The sequence below is a fragment of the Furipterus horrens genome, unplaced genomic scaffold (genome assembly GCF_987537825.1).
Source record: "Furipterus horrens unplaced genomic scaffold, mFurHor1.1.pri manual_scaffold_12, whole genome shotgun sequence".
NCBI classification, from domain to species: Eukaryota; Metazoa; Chordata; class Mammalia; order Chiroptera; family Furipteridae; genus Furipterus; species Furipterus horrens.
Window position 1 is genome coordinate 20,225,128 of NW_028327182.1, and position 21,466 is coordinate 20,246,593.

At 37.4% G+C, this 21,466-nt stretch overlaps 1 protein-coding gene across 1 annotated transcript in view; it reads left to right on the top strand.

Annotated features, from left to right (window-relative positions):
- The window catches only part of TBC1D4 (TBC1 domain family member 4), a 179,924-nt gene that overhangs the window by 127,517 nt on the left and 30,941 nt on the right, over positions 1-21,466 (top strand). Inside the window, exons 6-11 of the mRNA XM_090258746.1 lie at positions 4,173-4,264; positions 4,545-4,655; positions 6,470-6,589; positions 13,073-13,147; positions 14,655-14,881; positions 16,711-16,875. Of these exons, the coding sequence (XP_090114872.1) occupies positions 4,173-4,264; positions 4,545-4,655; positions 6,470-6,589; positions 13,073-13,147; positions 14,655-14,881; positions 16,711-16,875 (790 nt within the window). The remainder of the gene's footprint in view (positions 1-4,172; positions 4,265-4,544; positions 4,656-6,469; positions 6,590-13,072; positions 13,148-14,654; positions 14,882-16,710; positions 16,876-21,466) is intronic.

Here is a 21,466-nt window from a genome sequence, read left to right on the forward strand (position 1 = left end):
TAATTTACCAATCAATACCTGCACTTTGATGCTCTATCTGGAGAAATACATAAAATGACACTATATTTCTTATAAAATTTGGTCTACTTTTAGAACATATATGAAAGTTTCAGTGGGTTTCAAAATATTCCTCCCCTATCTGCCACCATTGTTACATCTTCTATAGTTCAATGATAAGAACAGGATATTAACATTGGTATGATATTATTACCCAAACTAAATACTTCATTTGACTGTCACCATTTTTTTTTCACTCATGTCTTTTCTTTTTGTTCCGAGATTTCAGTCAGCATCCTACATTGTGTGTAGTTATTTTACCCTGGTCACCTGCAGTCTGCAACTCTTCCTCAGTCTTTCTTTGTCTTTTGTGACCTTAACATCCCCATGAGTGTTGTTCAGTTATTTTGCTGAATGTCCCTCGGTGTGGCCTGTCTTGATATCTTCTCACACTGGGCCTGAGGTCCCTGCTCCCTGGCCAGAGCACTATGTCCTTCTCAGCTCATCATCTCTTTGGGCTCATGATGCTGACAAATTTTATTGCTGGTCGTGTTGACATTATCACCTGGTCAGGGTGGTCTCTGGAATTTTCCACTTTAAAATTACCCTCGTTCCTCCTAGAATTAACAGATGTTTTGGGGAAGACAGTTTGAATCTACACAAATTTCTTTTCTTTTATACCTTTGCCCACTGAGTCTATGAAAGGTAAATTTAGCACTATGTATAGTGTTCTAGTATTTTTAAGATGTAGAACTTATATTACTTGGGTAATAAAATATAAAGCAAATATATATATTTGTATTTGGCAGTGTATATGCCCCAAATGTTAATAAAAACAGGATGAGTAATATTTTCCTCTTTGAATTCTTAGTTTTCAAACCTCACACCATGGAAGTAAGTTATATCTATGTAGTCAAAGACACTTAGAAGTAAAGCAACTTTGTATTTCTGTTTTTAAAACTTACATTGTAGGTGTGTTTTGAAATATATTTGATATTAGAGAAAAGAAGTTTTAAACTTTCATATGAATAGACAGTCCGTTAGAAGTTGGCTCAAACACATAGGGGAGCTATGGCGAATGGGAAGGACCCCGTTTATGTGTATATAGGGCTGGACCTTGGTTTGGTGGCACCTGAAGTGTTTACAGTTTTAAAGACCTTTCTAAAGATAAACTATACAGAATTAGCAGGGGCCCCTCCCAAGATCTTGGAGGGACTCTAAAACTTAAGCTTCCCTACCTTCAAGGAATGCATGGTGACTGGGGAAAGACTCATGCAGCCTGTTTTTCAAAGGTCTTGGATAATACCTTCCTTACCTCTGCCTTTGACATCAGGCAAAGAGAGCATAAGACAGGGCAGTGCTGTCCTAGAAGGAATAAAAGTAATAATAGGAATCACGATGTCTAGGCACTATTTATTAGCTCACTTAATACATGGAGAAATCCCAAAAGGTAGGTAATGTTCTTCTTAATCCTCATTTTACTCATGAGGAAACAGGCATTGAGACACATGGTGGGTAGTAACTTCCACATCCACAATGCTTGGAAGGGGCAGAACCAGGATTTGAACTTGTTCAATCTGTTTCCAAAGCCACCCAGTGCCTTCTCTCTGAGGGACTAGCAGGAGGCTGGGGTTTTCAGGGCCAAGCTGCCGTGAAGCCTGGGCATCTGTGTGTTTCCAAAGAGTTATTATTTCATCTCAGTAAGACAACAGCATGAATTCTGAACTTGTTTCTGCTTAGGTACGAAGTGTGAAGCTGGGAAAAAGGTCCACATTTAGATTAATTTAGAAATTTAGTGAGGAAGATATTAGAATGTAGATATTATTTGATATCACTTCCTGAGATTTATAGTATCCTGTCAATACATTTGGCTGCATTAATTAGTTCTATTTTTATTGAAAAAAAAGGAAAAGAAAGTAGATTCGTATGCTGCTGTGAGCTGATAAGTATCTAATTGTCTATGCCTATGTCAGGTGGGTCCTGCCATGTAGACCGGGAGGAGCGGGGCCATCCATGCCTGTGGATCAATGTGAATCAGGAGGCAACATGTAAGGGGAACCGTATGTAGCTCCCGAGGACCATGCTTCAGAATAGGAAACTAAAGTGATATTGAACATCATGGAGATGGAACGATTATCCTCAATCTTCTTTTCCTGCACTAACGTGCATGAGGGATAAATAATACACTTGCCTCTCAGTATCAGTAATTCACTAATCTGTGATTCCAAAATGGGGAGCAGGAAGTCAGCTCAGATTTACAGCAGTGGAGCCGGCATATATAATTTGAAAACCAACTCCAGCTGTTTCCAATTTCTCTACTGAAATAAAGGTCTACAGAAACTACTGGGGCTACGGATTTAGTTACATATTTCAAATAACAGCACTCTTTACTTCTTCCCCTTTACATATTTTATCCTCCTAGTCATGCTAATAAGACTCTGGAATAATAAAGAATAAAGCAAAAACAGCAATGTGAATCAGTTTCTTAATATATTGCCTAAGGAACAGCTTCAGGAGACTTGGCCAGCAAAGAAGCGATGGTAGCGAGTGTCATCGCTTATCCAGACGAAGTTCAGTGCCTGCTGTCTCTGTGCAGAAACAGATTCTCTCAGAATGGGTTGCACACTTCAAAGAAACACTTTCTTCTTTCTGATTCCCAACATACAGCAGACACGTGGTTTAAAATGGGTTCCGTGTACACATTCTGAGAACCATAAAAGGAATTCTAGTTCTTTAAAAACAATGTGTTTGTTTGTGATTCTCTTTAAAGTGCTAGATAACCTATAAGGTTCACTAAATATTATCTAGGTCTCCTCTTTCTAATCACAGTATGGTAGCAGTATTATAAGTGGCACCTAAGTATTGTAAAGAAGACCTGTTCTTTAAAAAGAGATGGTCATTTGAATCGTTTTAAATATAAATATAAATTATATTTTCTCTTTTTAAAACAATTATAAAAAATGTTTGCATGGAAAAAAATTTTGCCCAAGGTTTTAATATAAATTATGTGTAACAGTGTGATAGATATATAAATAACATAATAGAAAGAAGTCGTCGTTGTCGGCAGCCGTCCGTCTCGAGAGACGATGGTGTAGCTTCTTAAGAGTCTATCTGCACCGCCGAGAATGGCTGTGCAGTCCGACTCGGGAGTGACACGGTATCTGTCTCCTCCCGTGTTGAATCGACATCTTGCGATGACGCTGGAGTGTCCTCTCCAGTGAAGCTGAAGCTACAGAGCCTGGGCAGGGTGATATGGAGGGTCTGCTGTTGCCCATGCAGCAGACCCTCCCTCTCTTCGCAGCTGCAGGGTCCAAGGGAAAGACGGAGTCAATACAGCTTGGCTTCAGGTGCGCCGCAGGAGTTGCCGGTGTTGACTACAACGTCAAACCGCCTTAGGGACTCCGGCTCCGGATTTTCTGTCGGGGTTTACTCCCTTAGCCTTTCCCCTGAAGAGGTATGCCGCAAGGCAGCGGAGGTTTTTTGGAGTCAGAGTTTTCCTTCTCTGATGTGCCCTGACTGGAAGATCGAACCAGCGACACTTAGCTCGCAGACCGACGCTCAATCCACTGAGCCAAACCAGCCAGGGCTTTAGAAAGAAGTAAATTATTGGTAAAATAATAGCATTAAAAATGTCACTGAATTTTAATGTGGTCCTTGAAGTTTTATTGCCACAGAGCAAGACCCGCATGAGGGGGAAGGGATGCCTGACTAAGTCGTATCATAGCTCTGCCTTTTAACATTATTATTTATTATTTTTTAAAGGTCAAGTTTTATTCTTAGAGATTTCGGCCAAGGCTAGTGTTTAGCTTTCATTTTCATGTTAGGATCTAGGATAACGTTAATTCACCAAACATTTCTATGGTGGCTGGTTAGATTGTTACTATATTCTTGGTATCTGCTTAAGCTGTTGGTGTGGTATCACTCAGGAGTGTTTTGTTAATAAATTTGACTTCCGGATCACTGATGGGGCCAGTGATTTGGCCGATGCGGCTTTCTGTCACATCTTAATGATTTCATTGTAGTGTTCCAAGGCTTGTTGTAGCCAGGGACACATCTCCTTGAGAAGGTTTAACTTCAGAGCCTACTGGCAAAGGGGTAAGCTGCAGTACGTTTTTTACCTTCTGATTTCTGCAGCTACACTCTGTTTAATACTTATCCCCATCATTTTCCTTAAGGTCTCTACCCGCCAAGAGCCAAACTGGTCATTCAGAGGCATCTCTCATCACTGACGGATAATGAGCAAGCGGACATCTTTGAACGAGTCCAGGTAATCTTCCTTACAATTCTCACCAATAAGATGTAAAAAATGAGAATTCGATCCTCTTTTTCTAAGTTCCTTTTCTCATTTCTGTATCTGAAGTTAAAGAGATATATCCTATCATACTATTATAGTAACTAGAATGCCATTGTTACTTTTGCTTCTAAGAGCAGTAAAATGCTGAGCTTTATTTATGTTTGTCTGCCAGACAGATAAAACCAAGTGGGAATAAAATAAAACAAGAGAAGCTGTGTTGCCATCGTGTGCTCTTGGTTTGTCTTTTCAACAGAAAATGAAGCCAGTCAATGACCAGGAGGAAAATGAACTTGTGATTTTACACCTGAGGCAGCTTTGCGAGGCCAAGCAGAAGACCCACATCCACATCGGGGAAGGCCCATCGGTGCGAAGAGGTTTTTCCTTGATCTACTTTTGTTTTGTCTCTATATTTAGCCAAATCATCACAAAATCAGAAAGGCATCTCCTTCCTTTGTGTTCTCATCTTTAGGGCATGGTCCTCTCAGGTTTATTTTTTAGCACTTTAGGAGTTTTATAGGAAATTTTAACAGGAATTGACATATTGAAATAAAATCAGTATGGTTTTAAAATGGAAAACCATCTCTATTTTTTTTTTCTTGTGCAAAAACATTAACAACATGTTAGTGATTGAGAATGACTGTGAATTTTTAGTTATATTCATCCATTATTTTATTTCAAATTTATATGAACATGTGGGGGAAAAAGAAACTTTCCTCCATCCTTCTAGGTTTTTTTTTGTCTGGCCTAATAATCAAATAGACGTGAGACAGATTAATAAGAGAATATGACCAAATTAAATTATATCCATGTGTATGGGAACCCCACATACCTCAGAGAGTCAGAGACAGAAAGGGAAAATGGGGTCTGCATGGCATTCTGAGGTTAAGGATGAGGTAAGGTGCCTTGGGCCTCTAAGGGGAGGAAGGTCTTTGCAGGATGATAAGAAGATGATAAGAAGAGCAGTGCTCAGTAATTAGAAGTTTTCCCTGCCCTATAGATAGTTTGTAAGTTATTTCTGGTTCTGGTGATAACTCTTACTATGTGCAAGGCCCCTGGTTTGAATTCTTTAAGGGAGAGGTAAAAGTTTCTTGTGAGCCCACAAGGTCTTGATCGTCTTTAACTTAAAATAATCCACGTGCCAAGGTAGCACATCTTGGGGAGGCCTCATCGAACCCCTTCCAACACCGTATTTCATTAAAAGCTTACACAGCTCTGCCCGGGTGGCTCAGTTGGGGGGAGTGTTGTCCAGTACACCACATGGTTGTGGGTTTCATCCCCCATTGGATGGATGTGGGAGGCAGCCGATCGATGTTTTTCTCTCACATTGATGTTTCTCTCTCTTCTTTCTGCATCCCCCCGCTCCTCTCTCTCTCTCTCAAAGCAGTAAACATCCTTGGGTGAGGATTAAAAAAAACAGAACAGAAAACACTTACAACAGTCTTGAATGGTAAATAGAAGCACCCAAAGAAGCTGTAGGGTCATGGAAACAGCTATTCTAGCTGTAAACTAAGGGATCATATTTTTGTGCCCGTGGTTTAGAATGGGTTTCCAGCTGCATACAAATAAAGTAAGACCACCAGCAATAGCATGTAAAGAGATGATTACATATTTACCTCTTAATAACACTAACTCAGATTATGTCTTCATTTTGTTTTATTTGGGACAAATCACATATCACTGTATTAGTCATTCCTTAACTTATTCATTGAACAAGCTTTTCTAGAGAAACTTCTATGTGTCAAGCCGTGTGATAATGGTGAACAAAAATGTGGTGAATGAATGATATTCCCTCCAGGGACGGGCTCAGATATTCCAAAGGGGATTACAGAGAGATAAATGGCCACATATAATAGAGGCAACAAAGTAGCTTTTGAAAAAGAATATACAGTGAGCACAAAAGTAGCCATGTCTTTGCTTTGGGGTTAAAGTAGAGAGTAAGGGTATAGGGAAGAATTAAAGAATTCAGGAGGACATTTTTTGAGGGGAGTGCATCTGGAGTTTTAAGGGAGATAAAGTTTGCTAATCAGAGAAGTTGAGGAAGTATGTTTTGAGAAAGGACATTCAGCACAAAGTTGTGGAGTAACTTTATGACCAGAGGTAAACATAATCCATGCAGGTCCTGGAAGTGCATACTTGAGTTCCTAAACTAAAATTTATCTGTTTCTTTTTTCTCTACAGACTATTTCAAATAGTATAATCCCAGAAAATGCAACAAGCAGTGGAAGGTTCAAACTTGACATTCTGAAAAATAAAGCTAAGAGATCTTTAACTAGCTCCCTGGAAAATATTTTCTCAAGGGTAAGATAACACTGAAACTTTCTGAGGCATTAATGTCTGTATTTTTAAACTGCTTTGCTTCCTTCTCAACTGGCTCAACAGCAGACTTCTTTACAAAAAACTGCTATGATAATTTAATTTGGTTAACACTTACTTAAAATAATTTCAAAAACTAAGTTTCATTCTCTGATATAGATTTATTCTTGTGCTTATAATATCTGAATTTGAGTAACAGAGATTTATTCGTAGAGATATATGTATAGAAAAGGGAAAATAGAGTATTGTTGTTCAATACTATAGGGACTTTTTAATCACTTGCCCCATAAAATAAGCAAAGAAATCCACCTCTCATTTTAGGAGCTGATAGGAAATGCTGAAAATGGTGAGTATAAGTTAACAGAAATTTATGTATTCCTTTTAAGAAATTTGGAAAGGGAAAATACTCTATTTAAAAATCAGCAGTGATTCCTCTTCCCCTTCATTCTGTTCTTCCTGAACAGCTCAGTCCTAATGGCATTAGAAGAGATTAAGCATGGCAGTGTCTTGGGGCTGGAGGGCAGGGGAACCACAGTGGCTGAGAGCCAGGAGCTGTGTGGGGGACGGGGAGGGGAGACCCCAATGCATGTGGAAGCCAGAGCATGGTGAGGACTGTGCAGGGTTAGGAGGGCACCCTCGTTCAGGAAGTCACAGCCTGACTTGGTGAGGAGGCCAGGCCTGCCGAGGGACAGGCCCGTGCAGGGAGTCAGCGTGTCAGGGCCAGAGTGGAAGGGAAAAAGCACTCCAGGTGCCCGATACCAGGAGTCAGGGGCTGTGCGGGGTGAGGGTGGCTTCCGTGTCTGGCGTGGCAGCCCCTGCATGGGTAGGATGAGGAGAGTGTCTGTGGAGACTGGTGAAATGCAGGGGACTGGCCAAATATATCAATGTATTAAGGATAGTAGGTGTTAGGAGAAAGAAATTACAGATATACAAAGAGAGGACATTATAATGAATCCCGTGTTGTTGGATTCAACACAGAAGTAACAGTTTGGAATGTTGGTTATTTATCTATCTGTATATATTTTTGAGGAATAGAATTTTATATATTATACATATATAATATGTGTATTAACATGTATGAACATGTGTGTGAGTTTGTGTTTGCATAAATGTGTACATATGGTCTCTGGGTCTATCCACCATTAGGAGCTGGGGCCAGCTTCTCTGCAAATATCAGATAATAAATTAGGCCTTGCTGAGTGACAACTAACACCCAGATTTGGGTTTCTATATATCATTCTACAAGAGGGTACCAGGATCCTGGGAGAAATGGCCCATTCCAGGACTGCAGGGAAAGTAAAAAATAAGACTGGAGCATCTTGGTAGTCTAGATAGTAAAGAAGTGCCCAGAGAAAGATGCTGATATGTCATGAAGACATAGAAACCATGAAGGTGACATCTGAGACAATCTGAACATCAAAATAAATGACAGCAACACATTATAATCTGTTCTAATGTGGGTCTATTCTGACATGAAAAATAAATGAATACATTGAGAGTTTGATCAGGATCAGGATATTGACTGAATTTAATTATACTTATTAAGTATAAAGAACGAAATAGTAACTCTACAGTGGAAAAGCCTGGAAGATACCACCTTCATCAAATAATCAATTTGAACACCATCAGCAATGGGACACCTGATACAAAGAATACAGCACCACATCTGTGGCATTCCTGCCAAAGGGGTAGGACCTGAACCTGACCATGAGGAATAATCAACAAATTCAAGTTGTTTTTACAGTCCACACAATAACTAGCCTGTTATCTTCAAAAGTGTCCAGGTCAGAAAAGTACAACAGAGCATTAGGGCATAGTAACTTCTGATATATGGTGCTCTTATTGTTTTTCTTTTTTTATTTTGCTAGAACTCAAAACACTTTTATAGGTATTTCTCTTAATAATTGAGATTCTTCTAATTCTAACAAAAGCCCTGCAGCAGGCATGATTAGCAGAAACAAAATCTAGAAAAAGTATCTAGGAGATTACTCAGAAGTGTGTTAATGTAACTTTTCATAAAATGTTTTTATCTTATTTTCTTCAAAATTTATAAACTAGTTACGTTCTTTCTCCTCCCTCCCTCCCTCCTTCCTTTCCCTCATCCCTCTTTCCCACTGTGTTTTCGTGAGAATCCATTTAAATAGACGGTCATGGGACCTGAATTCAAGACCTGGCCCTAGCTGGTTTTGTATTTATGATTTTGGACAAATTATTTACGTTCTGTAAGCCACAGTTTCCCCACTTGTGAAACAAGCCTGTGGATACCTGCTTACCTCACATCGCTGTGAGGATGAAATGTCAGTTTATTAGGAAAGGGTCGCACTACAGATGTGAGGTGGCATGAACAGTGGGTGCACTGAAACCTTGTCACTTACCGAATGACAAAAGGGTGCTTGGACTCACTGCCTTATTCCCCACTCAGTACCTTGATATTCCGCACAATACCTGCACCGCTGACTCTGAAGTGCCACGCACATACCCTTGAGTGACTGTAATGACACTTCAAGCAAGAGCGCAGCCAATCTATTTTGGTCAAGGTGGATGCTGTAGCTTTTGTGCCACAAAGGCTGCCAAGCGTCATAAATTATGTGGCCTAACAAGGTCTTGCTTGCACCATGGGCAGCTGAGTGGACTTACTGGGAAGGTTGGCAGCTGCCCGTGGTGTGTTAAAGGTTACATACAGAAGGGATTTGGTGTGCTTCTAAAACTTACCAGTTTTTTTCCCCTCTTTGGGTAAAAAGTAGAATAGTGACACTTCAGTCATAAAATTTGGCTCATACTTGCTGTTGTTTTTAAATATAAGAATATTTTATTTATCTAACTGTAGTTTATGAAATATGATACATTTTTAAATAGCTTAGTAGCTCAGCTCACTAACAATTGAAAACTGGGTCCAAGGGAAAAGGCTTGACACATGTATTACCAAACTGTACTTAGTAAACCTGAAGCAGTTGTCTGTGCAAAGGTGAAAAGGCAGTCTTGTATTCCGGTTGTTGCTTTTTCTTAAGTTGAAGTTTACCCGAAGAGAAATATTTATGAGTAAATTTATTAATATACACATTTCCAAAAAAGCAATATAAAATAAAGTACGAGTCACTGGAGAATAGTCATCATTTCATGCTTTTTTCAGGGTGATAGCCATTGTCTTTATTTGTTGAAAATGCGTGAGTCATTAATTAATTAAAGTGAGTTTGGTTTTCTTTGTATACACACACACCACACACACACTCGCACACACAAAGCAAGTGGATAAAATACCACTGTGAGTAAAATGTGGGACTTAAATTGTTATTGTAATGCCAATGGTTGGCTACCCATTTGACTACTCTTACTACTGTGACCAAACAACCTGTTTAAGATAATCAGGCAGGTTGGCATGTAAGTAGAAGCTAAAAAAAACAGCAGAAAGAGACCTGGTCTTTACAATATTTACATCTTGGTCACACACATTAACCCAATAATTTATCAATCATAAATATAGTTTATTATTGGAAGTATGTCAGGTTATGTTATAGAACTGAAGAATTGAAACAGCCTTGAGCAGAGTCTAGGTATTTGCAAAAATTACACTTAACTGATGAAGGCCAATTAGTTTCATTTGTAATGCTGCCTTTTACAAAGCTGTCTTCAGGAGGGAATATTAAGTAAGCACTCAAGAGCTTCATTTTTAAATTGTGCTTTCTGGGTTCAAATCGCTGCTCTGTCCTTTCAGTAGCTCTGTGAACCCTGACAACATAATCATACCAGAGCTTCAGTCTCCTTACCTGTAAAGTTGAGCTCAAAGCTATACCTACCTCATAGAATTTTTGTGAGGAATAAATGAGATAATGCAGTATAAAATGCTTAACATAGTACATAGCACACGGTAAGCATTCAGTAATAGATGCAGCTCTTCATTTTCTTGTGTGCGTAATTGTTACTTAGAGACCCACCAGAGATGTGAAATCATAATTAATATACATAGATAAGAATAAATATTGCTTCTATGAAACAAGATAGGATACCATAAATACAAAACAGTCAGTTGAGAACAACAAAGAACTCTTAAAACTTTCTGGTAGTAGACATGAAAAGAAAAATTCAATAGAAGGTTAGGAAGCTAGAGTTAAAAGAAATCTTCAAGAAAATAAAGCAAAATGATAAAGAAATGGAAAATAGGAGAACAGGGTAAAAAAGGGTTAGTCAGAAGATTCAAAAAGGCAAATAGTAGGAGTTCCCAAAAGAGAAAATGAATGCAGAAATTTTCAAAGAAATCGTTTTAGAAATCTCTCAGGGCTTATGACATGTTTCCAGATTTAATGGGCTCAGAATATGTACAATACAATGACTGAATAAAGCCATGCCAAGGCATGTAATTGTGAAATTTCAGAACACCAAGCGTAAACTTAGAATCTGCTCCAGAGAGAAATAGCAGGTCACACAAAGGCTCAAGAACCACAGTGGCATTAGACACTTGAGCAGTGCCAACATTCTGAGAGTTTCTAACCAAAATGATATATTCATCCAAACTGTTAATGAAATATAAGGATAGAATAATGACATTTACAGATAGGTAAATTTAAAAAAGATTAGTTCCCAGTCTCCCTTTCTCACAAAGCATTTGGATTATGTGCTCCACCAAAATGCAGAAATAAGCTAAAAAGAGGAACACCTGGGATCAAGGAAACAGAAATTCCAACATAGGGTAGCATTAAAGGATATTTCTAGGTTAATAGTGAAGAAAAATACTGGGAAGATCTATTCAGCAAGCCTAAATTGCAACCTGCCCTGATGGGGGGGGGGGGGTGGGGGGTGAGAGGGGAGACAGAGGTCTTCATAATGGGTAGCTCAAAGAAAAAAGAAAAACATTGTAACTGATGGATTATGGGATGTTTGACCATACTGAGATCCGTTGGTGACTTTTGCAATACATTAGTGATTGCTGAAGTGGATGTTAACTCTTTGAAACACAGATTGTACAAGTTATGAGTTGTAGTAATAGTCAGATAGCTCAGGTGCAAATGCTATTTACAAAGTCATAATAATCTAATCACAAATTATTGTTTTAACTGAAATCTGTGACAACTGTGTTGAGAGAAGAGAAAAAGAGAGTGCATAAGGGGTGGGTAATTAAGTAAGAATACTCAAGTTTCATCTTCTGAAGTAGGAGATGAATAAATAGTGCTTGAAGTGGAAAGATGATGGAACAGTAACATAAGCTCAATACCAGAAGCATCAAAACAAACTTTCCAGTGTTTGCTTTTGGGGAATGGGATTCAGTGTGTGAGAGATGGGGCAGGTGGTGACTTTCACCTCTCATTCTGAGCTTGGTAGCATAATTTGGCTTTTGAAATTTTGTGCAGGTCTTAATTTGATTAAAAATTACAATGACATTTAACTCCCTTCTCTCAGAAAATGAAGTCCAAGAATGTATGGCTGCAAAATTTAAAACTGTAAACTGCTATACAGATACTGTGCAGTTTTGATTCTGCAGAGTCGCTGTTACACTGACTTGTATTTCTAGTTATTTAGAACATTTCCATGTGTGTTAGTTAACAGAACCCCTCCTCAGTCTGTATTTAGTCTCTTAAGACCTTCTTCTGTATGATGTGGTTTCCAGCCTGCCTTTCTATCCTCTTTCCTTCAAAAATTGGCTTCAGTTTCTTCCTATGTAAAGTGAGGGAGATACAGGCTGGGGCAAAACTAGGTTTACAGTTGTTCATATGGAAATAATACAATAATGAATAGATAATAATACAAGCATAAACTCTGTTTCATGTACTCACAACTGTATATCTGCTTTGGCCCACCCTGTTTATCAGATGATCTCTTAAGTTTTTCTTTCTTAGATCACCTGTGAAATCCACACCAAAGGACTTTGTGAAAAGAAAAATAAAACTCAATTTGCCGATATTGAAGTGGACTGTTATTTAGTCATTTTAGAGAGAAGTGCTTCATTGAAGTTGTTTTGCATTATGGAATAATGAATGAAACTTAAATCCATATATTTTAGGTTGCAGTTTTCTCTTCTTAACCTGTGTCGATGGTAATCCTGCAATGTGAGTGATGATGTTTGTAACCTTGATTGCAGGAGGTCGTGTGTGTGAAACCATGTCATGGTTAGTTGTGCCGTACCTTCCACACGTGTTTTTATCTACATGACATGCAGTGTTAGCTGGGCTCTCACTGATGTTGTGGGGATCTCCTGGTCATATGGGTGAATAATGTTTAACCTTGCAACCCAGATAACTTCAAAAAAGCTTGGCCTGAGTATCTAGTTATCTAATGGCTGATTTAGAAATAATGGAAATAGGTTGTGAATAGTTCTGTTTACTGTGCTGGAATTGCTGCTAATACTGCCAAGAAAATTGAGTGAACCGCAGAAAGGATCAATTTAATGCTAACATAAAGAAACAACTGCTTTTAATAGTAGTTTTAAAGTAAAAATTCAAACCATATGAATGATTTATTTTTGTTCTTTTCACGCAGGGAGCTAACAGAATGAGAGGTCGGCTTGGAAGCATGGATAGCTTTGAACGGGCCAACAGCCTTGCTTCAGAGAAGGTATCTAAGCAGAGCTCCCCTTTTTTACTGCTAACTGGGACTTGGCACAAACTAACACTGATTCAGTAATTTGCATGCTTAGTTATTTTGTTCTGAGTCCTTTATGATTTTTTAAAAAATAAATATTTGAGGCTTTATTATTTTAAATAAGAAGATTCTGGATATGAGCACATTGCTTTTTTTTTTTTTTTTTTTAATACTCACTCGAGGGCATGCTTATTGATTTTAGAGAGAGAGAGAGAGAAAAACATTGACCAGTGGACCTGAAATCTAGGCATATGCCCTGACTGGGATCCGAACCCACAACCTTTTGGTTTTACAGGATAACGCTCCAACTAACTGAGCCACACCAGCCAGGGCAGCATGCTGCTTCCTTCAGCTGAAGCTTTCTAATGGTGAAACAGAACACATCCCTTGCAGGCTAACTCTGTTCTGTCATGCTGTTTACTATTTGAAGTTAGTATAATTTGAAGGACAGTATTTGAACAAATGTTGCTCCATAGCCATAGAAGAATGTTGCTCCAAAGCCATGTAATTAGTTCATTTGTACAGTGATCTTATCTTTTGCTTTCTCCCCATGTTACATCCCTTCCTCCCACCCCCCAATTTTTAACCATTTTAACTGCTACATTAGGCTCTTTATCTCCTAAACAATTCTCACTAGGTTTGGTTTCCTGTTTCCTGTATCATGCAACATGTAACCTGTGGCATATACAACCTACTTTTTTAATGGAAAAATATTAAAATATTTTTATTCAACTTTCTGTTGATACAATTAAAGACAGTCTTTTTAGCCTTAACCCATGTTTATTAAGCTAAATATTTCTACAGTAGTTCTTGTTCTGTAAAGTATGAACAGCATAACTGTCTAAATTGAAAGATTTATGATGTCTATGCGTGCAATAAGAGATGCATTCCAGTGTAAGTCACTTTTCATTTATTTCCTGTTTTTCATGTCTTTTAAAAAATATTAGATCAGGGAACATGTGGTTGGACAGAAACAGCCACAGTGAAGGAAGACACTTAAGAGACTTTATTTTACTTTCCTGAAGGCTTTGCCACCAGACTTGGCCACTTACACGTTGGATATTGTTTTGACAATGCAGGAAGCAGACAACTGATATGTCACGGAAATCAGTAGATACGTAAATGCAGACTCCGCCCTTTTTTGGTCCTGATCTCTTTTCATCTTTCTGGCAACAGTGAGAAAAGTATAGTAGCTACAGCATTTTACCACAAAGCGTTAGGGAAAGGAATACCTTTTCTTACCATCCCTTTCACTTTCCTACCTATCTTTACGGATGCTGTCTTACAGCTGCTTATCAGAAGTGGGCTGTGGTGATACCGATTAGCCTTCAGTGTGGATTGAGTAAAAGAGAAAAAAAGACCAGTTTTGTCATGACTCAGGAGGAAGAAGAGGCACCCTGTCCCCTTTGAGCTCTGCGTCTATGCAGGTCTATCATGGTCCATGTAGGAAAGAAAGACCTCCCTTCTGCTTGCTTTTCAGGACTACTCACCCGGAGACTCTCCGCCGGGGACGCCACCAGCCTCTCCGCTGTCCTCAGTGTGGCAGACATTCCCTGAAGAGGACTCCGACTCTCCACAGTTTCGAAGACGGGCACACACGTTCAGCCACCCGCCTTCCAGCACAAAGAGAAAGCTGAATTTACAGGATGGGAGGGCTCCCGGGGTTCGCTCCCCTTTTCTGAGGCAGAGCTCCAGCGAACAGTGCAGGTGAGTCCGAGCTTCTCTCTGGGATGTGAAATAAAGCTCTTCTTCCAACCTGTTTTGATCACTGTGGAGTCAAGATTTGTGGTGACTTCAGGCTGTAGCCGACATTTAGTTTTTAGAAAGACCATAAAAATAAATTGAATTATAAAAACCTTAGTTACTAAGGGAAACAAGGCAAAATGTAAACCACCCCCCAAGAGCTGAGTGAAAGCATGTTGGATGGAAAATTTTTTTTTCCCCAGAAAAAGAGAGAAAACAAGATATTATGCATGTGGTTTTGCCTGAAAAACCTGCTGACAATACATGTCATCAGTATCTTCTTGATGACTGCTTAATGAAACAAAGTCAGCAAATTCAAAAATAACATAGCAGTGAAACTTCCTGTTAGCCTACAGTGAAATGCCACGTTTTAAAAAAACCACCCAAATTACCCTCATGCATAAAACAAAACTTGGCTCCATATTAATTCATAATAAACTAAAGCCAAACAAAAAATTGTGAAAAATTTTATCTAGAATAACCGGATATCTATAAAGAATACACACAGCATAATTGACAGGAAGTCGTCATTGGGAATCATCTTACATGGTATTTAAAAAAGAGCTCAACACAATTGTTGGCACCTGATAAGAGATAATAAAGGAGGTAAATCTGAAATAGTAGAATTTTTATACTTCTTACAGTGTGACACAAATCAGAATTTAAATCCTAGAACTAATTTTGTTTCTCTGCTTTCCCTATGAGTTTGATACAGGAAATGGTCTGATAGGGATCTCAGTTGGAGAAAAAACAAACAAACCAGCACTCTTAAGTAAAGAGAGATTAATTTGAAAAAAAAAAAGAGAGATTAATTTGTATATTGTTATCAAACTTACCAATATTTCTTTTAAGGATACAATTTTATGTTCCTTGTGTTTTAAATGATTTGAGATAAAAAAAGTATGATATTTAGGATATATAAAAAATAGAGTTAATTAACAGAATTAATTATCCTCAGATTTTCTTTTATGCAAAATATTAAGTATTCACATGTAAATCAAGATATTTTTCCCCCCAATCACTTTATATTTATCAAAGCAGTAAATCTCTTCCCCCCCTGGGAAAATTATTTTTAATAATTTAAAATATTATTTTAAACTATAAATGATGTCTCTATTCTTCTTACGCTTTCCACTTTTTATAATGTATAAGCTCAAATAATTTCCGTCAACATAAAAAGATGCTATTTGTGTCGTTGTAAAAAGTTGCTAAGAAAAGGATCTTCTAAAAATAAAAAGAGCTGTGCTGGAGATTTAGGGATTCAGATAAAACCATGTTCTGCTATTGCACTGGCTGCAGGAAAGATGGACATTACTGTTTGTTACGCCAAAGCTATTATGATGACTTCTAACAACCAGACATCTTGTTCTTAAATTTTCAGAAGAGTTTATATCTTTAAAATAGTTAACTCTTGAACTACTGATACTCGATTTTTCCTTCTGGAACCTGTTTCCTGTCATTATTTGTGCTTTCCTATTTTTTTTCCCCTTGAAGTATCTTTTGCATGTAACAACAAACCCTTTTTACCTTAAAATCTGTTACGAAATTGTTAGAGACAAACACAAGCTGCATGGATGAGGAGGAATTCAATTTGTGGAAGGGGGAAACTAGGTCATACATATACATGGAGAGAACTGCATGCTCCTTTCTCCCCCGCAAATAAGATCCAGCCCTGAGCCTTTACAGGAAGGACTCAGTTAATAACAAGAACCTGTTTATATACTTTTTCATAGTGAATGAAGGTTTTGCCACAATATGAATTAAGACAAATGTGCTGTGTTTTCTGTACTCAGCATCCTTCCATCTGCCCGGCGCATGCACAAGGAGAGCCATTCTTCCTCCAGCCTTCCAAGCCTGCACACTTCCTTCTCTGCCCCTTCCTTCACTGCCCCCTCTTTCCTGAAAAACTTTTACCAGAATTCAGGTAGACTGTCCCCACAGTATGAAAATGAAATCAGGTGAGACCAGTGTGCTCTGTTTGCCACGCGACCTTTTCCGCAGCGATGTACTGTTACGTTACTACAGGGTGGCTAACTTTGGAGTGACATTTGTGCATCCTTATGTTGTGCTTGCTCTAATTTGTTTCTAATGTGTGGGTTTTCATGCCACTTCATTTATTAAGAAAACTTTTAAAACCAGCTTTTTGAGTACATGATAATCTCACTATTAAAATTATTAGTATTTTTATACTATTTGTGTGTTTCTTTGCTCCATAGCCTAAGCTTTGCTTTTGTTTGGAACAAGCCCTGGTGCTAATGCATACTAAGCGAACCTCTCCTGGTCAGGCCCTTTTTTCTTAGCCTTTCTGCACATACCTTGTGGGACCCACTGATTTAAACAACTGTACTAAAGTGATGGGTACAATATATCTTTATTCTTAAATATATAGAATATTTCCTAGGCATTTTTTTTTTTCAGTGACATAGACTTCTCTGAATCTTAGTGAATATCACATAATGGGTACAGGATCATTGTTGATAGCAACAGCTTTTGGATAGCATGAGAGGTCTCTTGAGTTTTGCAAACATTCAAGTTTTTGTTTCAGCCCCCAAATGCTGAAATGTATAACCCCTTAAGTCTTGTTCTTTGCTCTTATAGCTATACAAAATCAGACGTAATGATTTTGTGAAACTACCTTTAAAAAAAATTGAAATTATGAACTCTTACTGATCATTAAAATTCTTAGTGGATTGTTTTCCACCTTTGATAAGAAAGGGGTTAAGTTGGGGATTTTTCTAAAGAGATTGTTGTTGGCTTAGAAGTTTATGAGATTCATTCCTGATTTTTCTTTTGTTAAATCTTCACCTGACAGCATGTTTATTGATTTTAGAGAGAGAGGAAGGGAGTGAGAGAGATGAAGAGAAACATTGATTGGTTGCCTTTCCTATATGCCCCTGACTGGGGACCAAACTGGCAACATAGGCATGTACCCTGACTGGGAATCGAACCCTCAACCTTTTAGTTTACAGTTTGATGCTCCAACCAACTGAGCCACAGTGGCCAGGGCTCAGTACTTTCTTTATGCATGACTTGATTCCTTCATTTTTATTGCTGTATAGTATTCATTGTTTAAGATCTGCATCTGAGGACCTGTTTTTTGATCTGAGAGAGACATCAATGTGAGAAAGAAATATTGATTGATTACCTTTCACACATGCACCGACTGGGGACCAAACCAAAACCCAGGCATGTGCCCTGATTGTGAATCGAACCCATGACCTTTCAGTTTATGGGACAATGCTCCAACCAACTGAGCCACACAAGCCAGGGTGCTGTATAATGTTCATTTAAAACATCACAATTCATCTACTCTCTTGATGATGAAAGAATACATGCTATCAGTTAACCTGTGTGTCACTAAAATCTTCTTGTATGTTCTTTTGGCCCCCTTTTCTTTAGACTTAGGAAATCCCCAAAGTTAACATATAACTAGGTAATTCTCCCTAACTAGTTAAGTTAGAGTATTTCTTGAATTATCTCTGATTATCTTTTGTCCATGTATGCCAAGATTTTTTATTCCAACAAAGATTATTAATATTGGATTAATGACCTTTCAAATCTGAACTTTTCTCTGAATTAGTACAGTCATGTTTACACAGTGAATTTCAAGGGAAGAAAGTTGATGAAGAATTGATTTTTAAAAGTTTTTAGGGATACCCTTATTGGAGAAATTTTAAAGGAAGATAGCCATAAAAAATAGTATAATATATATAAAATATGCAATGAATTTAGAGAACCAAAATGTGCACACATAAAAATATCAGTTTGCCTTATCTCTATAGTACCACCTATTAATAAGAAAACAACACTTTTGGTGAACACTCTTTGCAGTTTTTTTATCGTTATGTTAAAGTGATTGTCTGGAAAGTCACAGTTTCTTTCCCAGAAACAAGACCAGGCCTGAAAGTGACAATTAGGACTAGCCAATCAAGAAGGTCACAGGTTAGCTGTGATAGCATGTGTAGTGCAGAATGAGAGACTTTTTAAGGAGTATTTATGGCGCTTAATATAAAGTTATATGTTCATCTTCAGTTCATCTTCTGCTTAAGCATATGTATTATTCTTTCTCATAGCTTCCCTTGGCCCTCTGTATCTCATTCTGTAGAAGGATATTGAAGTCCAGAGGGCAAATATATGTTCATTTTTTAAAAAATTTTGTTTGTTTATTTATTTATTTATTTTTAGAGAGAGGCAAAAGGACAAAGAGAAGGAGAGAAACATCACTGTGTGGTTGCCTCTCACTTGCGCCCCCAACTGGGGACCTGACGTGCAACCTAGTCATGTGCCCTGACTGGGAATCGAACCAGTGACACTTGGCTCGCAGGCCGATGCTCAATCCAATATGTTCATTTTGCATTGAAAAAATTCACCTTTTTGTAGCTGTCTTATTCGAAGTACTATACTTAAGCATGAGGAGAACTTTTTGGTATTATTTTCTTGATTAAGAAATTCTAAAAATCAGAAAGCACTTTTTTCTATACTTTTTGTATGCTTTTTAATAATTTGACAGCATAGAATCAATAGGCTAAAAAGACACGTAAAATCTTTTTCATTAAAAATGTTTTTTTTAATTAAAAATACCCACATAGTTCATTAGAGTGAACACTCCATGTTACCGCCGCCCAGTCACTAAATGTAATGCTAAATGTAACTAAATGTAACTATACTAGCCCTGTAGTTCCTCTCATTTTCCCATCCAAGCAGTAGCCCTATCCTCACGGCAAATACCATAGCTTAATTTTGCCTGGCTTTGAACTTTATTTAAGTGGAATGATATAGTATAAATTATTTTATATATGGCTTTTTTCACTGAACATTACTTTGTGAGATTTATTCCTATTTTTATGTGCACTTCAGTTTATTCATTTATATTGCAGTATAGTGTTCCATTTAACATGTCCCAGCTTACCCATCCTTTTGATGATAGGAATGGGGATTATTTCTAGTTCTTTGACTTTTAAAGAGTACTCTCCTGGATAATACTGTTCATGGCTTTGGTTGTATATTCCTATCCATTATTGATGACTGTCTACAGTATAATAAAATTGTTGGACAAAATTAACTCTTAATAGGTTTATTTCAACGAGTAAGTCATTTAAACATAAATTTTCTAGTTACAATTTTGGAAAGAGTGCTTTTTAAATTTGTATTTGGAAATAATTTGAAATTTACAGAAAAGTTGCAAAATTTTTGTGGCACACTCCTGCTAATTCTTTACCCAGATTCGTCTGTCTTTAACATTTGCCCCATTTGCTTTATCATTCTCTCTGCCCATTTACATATGAATATATACATGTATGTATGTGTATATATGCTTTTGAAAATTCTAAGCCATTTATGAATAAGTTGCATACATTATATCCCCTTACTGTAAATACTATAGTGTGTATTTTCTAAGAAGCAGGATATTCAAAAGTGTGGTTTTAACCCAGTCATTTTTGAACTCTATCTCTCATTATCACTACTTTCAGAGAGAACATCATACTTACACAATTACCATGGCATCTGGAACTATTCAGAATATTGAGGGGAGGAGGTTCATAATATGAATTATAGTTTTTTTCCACTTAGTTACCTCATATTACACTAGTCTTATTGAGTGGGTCTCTAAATATGTATAGTCAAGTAAGGTATAGAGTAGGTTAGCATATAAGCTAACAAATGTTACTTTTTAGAATTTTGAAATTCAGATTAGGCATCCTATTCTGAATTATTAAAAACATGTCAGGTTACTGTTTCTAAGCAGGCTGAGAAAAAGGAGCCAAGATATGTTTAATATCATGGTTTATTGATTAGTATGGTCATTTGCACAGCATTAAAATGATAAAGGAAAGGGAATAAGTATATGTTTTTGTTTTACCTCACTTCAAGTTATTTTTTTTAATTTAGTGTTATTTCATTGTTTAGTATTGAAACTGTAATTGCCTATGATAATACAATATACTTATATAATATCCATTTATCTACCACAATATATCCTTTCTATAAATAGGCATCTTTTCACTCTTTATTTTGGCTCTTCAGCTTTTAAGCATATAATCAAAAATTATTAATATTGAAGTTTGTCAAAAATAAAATGATAGTCATTACTTCTATATACTTATAAAACTTCAATGAGAAAATAAGATTTTTGATGATGAAGTACTTTGTTATGCAGTTTTGACCCTCTAGTTCTCTCTTATTCACTGACAAAAATAGTATAAGCACTCGTTTTGGTTCATTATTGAAATAACCTTATTCTTGCTATATTGACTTATGGGAATGCTTTTTAATTTTCAATCCTGTTTTTGGACATATACCTCTTTGTGCTAATATCACTCCTTGTTTTGCTGTCGTACTAGACAGGACACTGCTTCAGAATCAAGGTGATTATAGCGTCTAAATATTTTCATTATGAAATTCCATAAGTTCCTCCAGCTGAGCATCACCATTAGTTTAAAAAGCAGTTTTGGCTGTCTCCTGAATGCATGCCGTCATTCTGGTGCTGTGAGAGTTATGCAGTAGAAAAAATGTGATGCCTGGTATAATCAAAGATCACAAATGATCACA